The sequence below is a fragment of the Pagrus major genome, chromosome 1 (assembly GCF_040436345.1).
Source record: "Pagrus major chromosome 1, Pma_NU_1.0".
Taxonomy (NCBI): Eukaryota; Metazoa; Chordata; class Actinopteri; order Spariformes; family Sparidae; genus Pagrus; species Pagrus major.
In genome coordinates this window covers 11,251,509-11,260,992 of record NC_133215.1, presented here as the reverse complement: position 1 = coordinate 11,260,992, position 9,484 = coordinate 11,251,509, and the positions used below count along the sequence as shown (strand labels likewise).

The following is a 9,484-nucleotide window of genomic DNA, read 5'->3' as shown; positions in this document are numbered from 1 at the left end:
GGCTACTTTTGATACTTTATATACATTTTGTTGCAATATCTTTAAAACTTTTACTAAAGTAAAATACTGAATGTGAGAATACTTGTAATGGGGTATTTTATAGTGCAGCATCTTTAGTTTTACTCACTTAAAGCACCAAAAAAATATTTATTTCAAAACAACAGGAGACGGTGGTGCACGGTAGTGCTCATACACGAGGTATGAGCACCACCGTCTCCTGTTGTTTTGATGTGGTTACTATTTTTCTTTTATGAATACAGCTGTTTGCAGGATGCATAGTGACGAGGTAATGTATCTAATTGTGGCTATGGAAGATTAATAACAAAATAAAGTGTTTGAGAGACGTTCATAGCCTCCACCACAACCTTTGAGGGTGGTGGTGGAAGCTAAATGCTCCACATGTTCATCGGCCATAGTTGCTAACTGTGTCCATCTGCAATTTGGTGTTGGCCAGGTAGAACCAAAACAGTAAAGTTGCAAAACAATAAACTTAAAAGATGCTGAAATGCCCTTTAGTGTTGAGGGGAACTGAAGAGTTTGGTGATCACTTTCTGTGGGTCATCATTATCGATTACACCTTACCAGTATCAATATTTAGGGATTGATCGATGTGGCTGTTTCAGGGCTGATGCCGATTATTAGAAATCAAGGAGATTGAAAACCGATATCTGGGACTGATATCCATTTGCAGTAAAAATGAAAATCTTCGTGTCAAAATTTTCGAACAACCAGTGATGAAATAAATAAAGTACAGTTTATTCAAGTACTGGTCTTACTTTACTTGAATATTTCCTTTTTCTGCTCCTTTGTACTTCCTCTCTAGTTACTAATTACCAATCAGTTACTGTTGTAGGCGGGACATTGTGTGAGAAGACGTTGCATCAGAGCCAAAGTAGCACATTATCAAATTACTTCATTTTATCGTCAATCTGACAGAAAATTCACCCGGTCCTCCCTCATCGATATCTCTATATAAATGATGAATAAGTGCAGCTTTAAAGTAGATTAACAGTGATTTTGTTGTGGGGGTTGGTTAAGTGATGCCTCTTGGTGTGACTGTGTTTGTCTTTTCCTAGTTTCAAACCACAGGAACACGTCTAAGCACATTACTTGTTAAATCTTTTCACATTCCTCTGAGTGTTGCTGCAGTAATAAATCCCACACAGTGAAACAGTATTAGAACTGCTGCACACAGCTGGAACAACTTTTACTTTACTCACTTTCACACCTGTGCCATTATTGATTATTTTGTGTTTGTCTTTTAAAATAAATGGGCTGCACTCTCTCTTCCTTGTTGTACTTTGTGTGAAGTTGGTTTAGTGCAGAGCAGTGTACCTCAGACCACAGAAAAAACGAGATGCTGAGGATGTGGATGAAGGAGAATGCGCACGTGCGCACGGTCCCTCGTGGCCAATCGTGTCCTCGAGATTTCTTTGGAGCTTTCTCTCCTCCTCGTGCCAGTGAGGATAAAAAGCTCACTGGACTCAGTCACGTTCGGGTATTTGTCTTGAAAACTCTCACTATGCTGCAGCTGCTGACCTTCCTGGTGGAGAAGCTCTCTCTTCTCTCCAAGTTCAAACTTTTTGAGTCCAGCTGGTCGGACCGTGATCTGGACCAGAACCGGGAGCGCCCCGTGCAGCGCGGTCCTCCACCTCCTCTCCGCAGGGGAGACCTGCTGGAGGTCCCCAGAACCATCTTCACCCACTACGGCATTTATTTAGGTGATCACAAAGTCGCTCACCTGATCCCTGACATCCTCCCTGTGCTCACAAACGACCAGAAGCTCGTCAGCTCTGTCATCACCAACAAGAGGCTCATCCTCGGCTGCATGTCCAAGTGCGCCACGGTGCGCGTGGACACCTTAGAGGACTTTGCATACGGCTCCAATATCCTGGTGAACCGTATGGATAAGGTGATGAAGAGTGAAGCGTTTCCTAATGAAGAGGTCGCGAAGAGAGCTGAGAAACTGATCGGAGCGATTCAATACAGTCTGCTGTGGAATAACTGTGAACACTTTGTGACCTACTGCAGATATGGATCTGCAGCCAGCAGGCAGACAGAGAAGGTAGAGTGACACTTTCCTTTAAATGAAGCCTGTGTCCTCTGGTTATTGAGTGTGTAAACTGCATAATTATTGTTTGATTGTTACAGGATGTGTTCAGTGTCGTGGCCACTTACTGCACAAACATATGCTGCGTTCAAGTCCTCACTCACTTTGTAAAGTGTGTTTGTAGAGTCAGCCAGGAGGCGTGTTGTCCTCTGACTGACCCCCTTGGTACTGTGTATGTACCCTGTCCCCCCCCAAGTTACCATTAGGTTTACTAAGTCACTCAGTCATACCTCAGATGTTTTGTGTGTGTCGATTAGTTTGAAGCGTAACTTATTTAGGAATATGCGCCCTGTGAACACAGTATAAAGAAAAATAAGGACATGAAACTTGATTTTGATAAAGGACCTCTCATCAGGGTTTCCTGCAGGAAAGGGATTAGCTAGGGTGGAAAAGTGACTCAGATCCTGACACATTCAGCCTAACCAATTAAATATAGCCCACCAGTGAAGTAGAAAGTACTTGAGTAAAAGTAAATGTATCGTGCTAAAATATTACTTCAGTAAAAGTAGAAGTCCAGCAGTGAAGTGAAATAGTACTTGAGTAAAAGTCTTTAAAGCTGCACCTGTCAAATTCATACTCCAAACAAACACGGGGCACAATACTGTTTCACCAGAGTAACTACTAACTGCTGCCAACTGTACTCAGGTAGCTCAGTTAGCCGTGCAGTTAGCAGTTTGGACTGGGTTCTCAGGACCAGGGGAGTGTCAGTGTCTACACCGTGAGCACAGGAGTTTTAGACCGGGATGGGCTGGGGCTAGCTAGTTAGCATGCTAACTTTAGTAGGTATCCCTGCAGCAAACCCAATAAACATCATTATGTCAAAACTTGTTTATGTTGATAATTTTAGATGATTTTTGAATGTTATCTTACATATTTCCCCTTCAAAGTATCTCATATTTAATCTAATTAAGTACCAACAGTACACGTAAAGTAAATTATACATATACTTACATGTATGTATAAACTGTGGGAGTCCACCAATGATCAGCACATAAAATAAATTAATTTAACAGTTACCTACTTTGGCTCTGATGCAGCATACAAACTCAAGAAACTAGAAACGGAAGTTATGAAAATAAATGTAGAGGAGTTAAAAGTAGAATAATTACCTCCAAAATGTAGTGGAGTAGAAGTATAAAGCAGTAGAAAATGGGACTACCCAAGTAAAGTACAAGTAATTTATAACTGTAAAAACAGTACTTGAGTAAATGTACTTAGTTACATCCCATCACTGAAATATAAAGTATGTCATCTGCTGTGTGAATCAGTGCCAGTGCTTAAAACAATGTACAGTAGATGGTCACTGAAGCTCTGAAGGAAACCCTGATAATACAGGGCAAAACTTTCATATTGCACTGCCAGTGGTGCACACATTCCCAAACAAAAATCTGCAAATCAGATTACTGATACTGAAACCTAACAACAGGGGACCTGGTTTTCAGGGCCACTAGGAGTTCGGAGGCCGAGGGTTTGCCCCTGCTGCGCGGGTGGTAATCCGGCTTTGAGTTCAACACAGGGCCGGAGCTGTAAAACCATCACAGGCTACCTCCAGGTTCAGAATGGAGGTTTAACTGTTCATAGAAAGTATTTTTATGTGAGGAAAGATGTGATTTAAACAGCCGCTTTGCAGGCGACAGAGGATCAGAACTGTTCTGTAGCCGTGGTATAAAGTTATATGAATCTATTGAGCAGAAAGTGTCAAATAATAACTGTTTTTCTTTCCTGTTTAGTTCTGTGGGTTCTTGAAATCAATCATCAGAGACCAGCGCAGCGTGATTGTCACAGTCCTTCTTGGAATTATCTCCATCGTCTGTTTCGGCATGGCACCCTCAACTACATTACCCACAGTCCTTATCCCCTTCACTCTGTGGATGGCTGGTTAAAGTAGTTCAGCACAAGGAGCCTGCAAACAAACTGAACTGAACTTTTACAGTACTTGGCAAAGACTGACCGCAAATGTGATGCCTTATGAGTCTGCTTTACAACCATACTTTAATTGTTATTGTGCAGACAACGTTTAATGTCAATACATTAATTAATAATAAAAATTATGGGGGCATACATTAATTCTTTGACATAGGAATACAGTTAGCGACTCATTTGAGACAATACAAATGTAAATATACAGTCTACAACAATATCTTAATGTGTTTGTATATATAAACAGTGGTTATTTTATAGTAGTGCACATAATATAATGTTGTAAATATGCGAAATGTGTAATAAACAATTTATTTTTACTTGTGTGCATCATTTGTGTGCGACTCTCCAACATCTCCAACCACATTAGCTCACCACAACCACAAAAAAACCTGAATATGTGTGATATCTCAGAATATATTTACTTATAGTGTAGATATACTGATTAAAATATAAACACTGAGTAATAATAGCAACATTTCAAGCACGCCTAAGCAGTGTCATCAACCTGCAGAGTCTCATCATTTTGGCTATAACACTGCACCTTTGAATTTTGCTATATATTGTGACGGATTTTGACAAATGTGATGTTACATTTCACATTCACATCATTACATTTCTGTACCTATATGACATGCATACATTTGTCTTAATATCCGATAAAGTGCTGAATAACGATGAGACAAATTTCAGGTGTTGCAGCCCCAAATAAAAGCTTTTTATTTGGGAACAATGGCTCAATATCAGTGACCTTTTAAAGGAGGATTGAACTTATTGCCAAGTCAGCCTTCTTAACGAGGACCCCTGACCTTAATACACCGCAAACGAGGCCCGAGTTTCAAAATCCAACCACAATGCAAAGTAATTAGAGAAAGCTCCTTTATTTCTGTCAAAATCACACTGAAAACATTGACCAATATCTAATCCTGCTCACCACTCTGGCCCCGCCTATTTCCCCAACATAAATAAAAAAGGCTGTCGAACACGTTGCTGCACACTGCCATCATGTTTCTTTACCAGCTGCTCAACTTTTTCTTTGCTGCTTCCAAAAAGGAGGAGAAGGAGGACTCTAAATATGACCTGTCTCTATACAAGCGTGGTGATCTATTAGAAGTCCCCAGGACATTATTCACACACTTTGGCATCTACCTGGGAGACAACCGTGTTGCTCATCTCATTCCAGACATCCTGCCTGTGATTTCCAAGAATACATCTGCAATCGCCAAGATGGTGACGAATAACCGCCTGCTGATGGGGGTCATCACTAAGGTTGCAAGCGTTAGAGTGGACAATGTGGCAGATTTTGCATATGGATCAGAGATTCTGGTCAACCACATGGACAAGGTGTGCAGCCAGCCGGCCCTGGACGGGGACGAGGTGGCCAGGAGGGCAGAGAAGCTCCTCGGCTCTGTCACCTACAGCTTACTGTGGTACAACTGTGAACACTACGTCATGTACTGCAGATATGGGATGGCCATCAGCTACCAGACGTACCAGGTACAGTCCTGCTCTCAGTAGAGAGATTAAAGGATGTGTTGACAGGTTTTCTGCTCATTAAAGATCCTTTACTATCCAATACAAGTGATGGAAGAAAGTGTGAAGAGGAATTTAAATGTTTAACCAAAGATAACATGACACTTTAACAGTCTGAGTTAGTTTTTTTCTTGCAAACTTCCCTATTTTTGTTTCCCCAACAAACTTGCCTGGCCGAGCTACAGCGGACTGATAGTAAAAGGGGAATATTGTACTGGAATAGGCGTGTCACGATATGCCGATATTGACAATAACCGTGATATTTAAAATTGAAATACTAACATTGTGTCAATAATACACACATGATAATATTGTTCAAATAATCCAGCAGGTCTTAAATCATTTCTGTTTCTTTCCGTTATCACTTTGCCGTAATAGGTGGGGAATAATGCAACATAACTGGTTGCCAGCCGCCATAAAACAATAGAATTGTAATTGTTCTTTCTGCACAGTCTCTCTCCACCTGCCTACACCTTTATTACATTATTTTAAGTGTAATTAATTTGCAGAAAGAGAAAAAACACGCAATAAGCATAGTTAAAGATGAATCTGATAGCATTATTTCCCCCCTACATCTTCTCTAGATATTGAGATTATATCATTAATGTGAATTCTTAAGGCAACCACAATCAAGCAGTTAAAATCTGATATGGTGACGGCCCTGTACTTAAGATACATAATAGACTATCAAGTCTGCCTAATGCTAAATACATGAGAAAAGGTTTTACAGTATACTCCTTATTTATAACATCTTGTCTAAAAAAACTCATTTGCACAATTTAGTTTTCAAGCAATGATTCAGAGATTTAAGTGGAAATTTCCCCTAGTGATCTTTAATTCTTCACAAGTGTTTCGTCCTTTGCATCCTGGAGATTAATGCATGCGAAAAGGCACATGCAAAAGCCAAAGGTATAAGGTTCACTGCACGTGCAGCATTTACAATGCTGCCGGTTATTTGCCTGGACTTAGTGAAAAACAGATTATTGCACAAATTTGCTTGTGGCACTCAGTGTAAGGCGACGTTACAGTAAATGTGCTTAAATGTCTTGACATTTGTCACATGAGGATTATTCTCACAGCAGAGAGTTGTTTGCTTCAGTCCACTGGAGTGGAAATTAACTTATTCATGAGGCGAGCAGCTCCATCTAGTGTTAGTTTATCCCCAGATTACTGCCATTCAGGAGCTAATGAAGACCTCCCTCTTGATAATAGACCTCCACTGCACTGCTGCTTAGCCTCAAATCACGGCTAATTCTCATTCTCTTTCTCGCAGTTCTGCACAACAGTACGGAAGATCGTTTGCAGCCGGATGACTTCCTATCTGACTGCTCTGTGTGGTGTGGGGATCATGCTGTATCTGGGCTGTGTGACGCCGCTGACAGTTTTACCCACTCTGCTCATCTCATTCACCATCTGGATGGCGGCCTAACGGCCTCTGGAGAGACGCATCATGAGAAAAGACTAATTTAACACACTAGTGGAAGCTGAAAACGAAGTCCTGCGGTTTAGCTGCGAGACTGAAGGCATTGGGAAACAAATGTGTTAAAAATGTCAGTAATTCACTTTTTACTTTTCTTTGGACAACTGGTTAATTTGTTTTTATACATTAGGTTTTATCTTTCTTTGCCTCGATAATCATCATTTTCAGACTTCTTTCTGTTAGATGTCTAATTTTGCAAGTTATTCATCATTAATGTTCACCAGGCTCTGATATTCAACATTAATCTCTTTAACAATAGCAGCTCATAGATTATAAATGACTCAGAACAGAGGCTGAGATAAAGCTTAAGAGATATGTGGAAAGAAGAGACTGACTTATGAAAACATGATGGAGAATGTGGATCGATGTTGCAGGAAAATTGTACTTCATGTATTTTTTTATTTTAGATTGTTAATTATATACTCACCTCATGCTTCAGTTAAAAGGCTGGCTTGGACAAAGTGCAATAAGTTTCTCCTTAATGGAACGCAGTATAATTCTGATTCGTCATAATGTGCTTGTCTGTCCATTAAACGTGCATTTCTACCTGCTTCCTGTCGTGTTTCTTGCATGAAACATAAAACCCTTTTATCTCCTCTGCTGTTTTAAAACTTCATTTAATACACGGTCCCTGGATCGCGCACAATAAATAAAGCATATACCTTTGTTTGTTTACAAATAAGGAAAAACTCCACAGGGTACCAGACGGATACACGTTTTGCTCGTCTGCAACTTGGTTTCAGTGGCGATGTCGAGCTATGCACAGCAAATAGCCTAACAGCCTCGAGAGAGATGGCCCATGAGAAAAAGACTCAAATTCACCAGGCTCTGATATTCAACATTAATCTAATTTAACAGTAACAGCTCATAGATTATAAATGGACTCTGACTCAGCACAGAGGCAAACTCAGAAGAGTGCAGATAAAGCTCAGAGCTATGGGAAATATTGGAAAGAAGAGACTGACCATCCATGTACACCATAGGGTGTCACGGCTGGTGTGATCTCATTGCAAGACGGTCTCTAGTGTAGTTTGTCATCAGTGTGATACAATATGGAGTCATAGGAGTAAAGAAAAAATACAATTAAAAAAAGAGGAAATATGTGACTGGTCAAGGTTAGCAGACACGGAAAAGACAGGAAGGTTTAATGAACAAAATTAAACTTAAATAAACTTAATTTACAGTGGTAACAGAAGCTGGAAGTCCATGAAAAGAGTGATCCAAATGAGAGAGGTCCAACAAAACAAGTATTACGAGGAGCTAACCAGGAACATGGGAGGAGATACCCAAGGCTAGGAAACCAACGCTGAGGAGACTAGGACTAATTAACTGATGAAAACACAGATGAACAAAGGCAGGACAAAAGGCGGGAAAATTACAACTTTAAGACAAGACTCATGAGAGAGAAACCTTCAAAATAAACAGGAAACGACAAAACTAAAAACCAAAACCATAACAGCAAGGCCCGTTCAAAGCCAGCTGACTGACAGCTTGGCCCTTCAAGGAAAAGCTAAAGAAAAATGTATTCTCTCGGTTATTTCTCCGTATATTTCTGATTTATCTTCTTATTCTTTTACAGATTTATTCTTTTTTATGTCACTCTTCGACTCCATAACACCACATTTATGTTACGCTCTAGCTAAACGAGTCCTCCAGTTTACAACCACAATACAGCATCAGCAGTGAGGATCTCAAAGTCTGGGGGAAGAGCAAGGAGGCTGCTCACATCCGAAGCCAGAGACCATCAATGAACAGAGACAGAAGTTACAATCTTCCCCCCATTTATCACCACCTGTTGCCACATGAAGAAGGTTCAGCTGAAGGTAACTACAGCTGAGCCACATACACGATAACCTGCTGTAGTAAGTAGACCTTGAGGTAAGTCTTATCTTATTTACAAGTTCATGTATGAATCTCTTTAATCAAACTACAGTTTACCTGGCAGACGTCCAGGATAGGATATAAAAAGGTAACAAGGATCACGTGGTATAAATGTATCCCTTCAACCTGAGTGACACAGGTAAAGACCGGTGCTAATGAAGGATAACCGTCTGGACGTTACTCTTCGGCACTAATCCCGCAGTGAGGCACTAAGTATTGATTCCAGAGAGGCTGATGTAATGGGCTCTTCTATTAACTTCTATTAAGCGGAGTGCAGGTGCACAGCTCCTGCTGAGATTGAGGAGTAACTGAGTTTTGTCACCTACGATATTAACGCCTTTCAGCTTTTAGCCCAGGATTCACGGAGGGAAATCTGATTTTCATATCTATATTCCCACAGCGAGCGTCTCCTTTTAGCCACAATTAAATGCATCGAACACGGATCACATGGCTGCTGTAGGAGGATGGATCTTTACTAATAGCACAAATAAACACTTTGTCTCCAGGATGAAGTAGGACTTGAGGCTTGGAACATAAACATAGTTACATTGTCCACCAGT

General features: G+C 40.5%; 2 protein-coding genes across 2 annotated transcripts; both read left to right on the top strand.

Moving 5' to 3' along the window:
- Nucleotides 1-1,352: 1,352 nt before the first annotated feature.
- On the top strand, nucleotides 1,353-4,350 carry LOC140998908 (lecithin retinol acyltransferase-like). Its single transcript, XM_073469329.1, has 2 exons — nucleotides 1,353-2,065; nucleotides 3,841-4,350. Exons 1-2 carry the CDS (start codon nucleotides 1,358-1,360, stop codon nucleotides 3,991-3,993), a joined length of 861 nt encoding a protein of 286 aa, XP_073325430.1. The 5' UTR covers nucleotides 1,353-1,357; the 3' UTR covers nucleotides 3,994-4,350.
- Nucleotides 4,351-5,035: 685 nt separating this feature from the next.
- On the top strand, nucleotides 5,036-7,594 carry LOC141000229 (lecithin retinol acyltransferase-like). Its single transcript, XM_073470891.1, has 2 exons — nucleotides 5,036-5,527; nucleotides 6,837-7,594. Exons 1-2 carry the CDS (start codon nucleotides 5,036-5,038, stop codon nucleotides 6,990-6,992), a joined length of 648 nt encoding a protein of 215 aa, XP_073326992.1. The 3' UTR covers nucleotides 6,993-7,594.
- The last annotated feature ends 1,890 nt before the right edge of the window (nucleotides 7,595-9,484 follow it).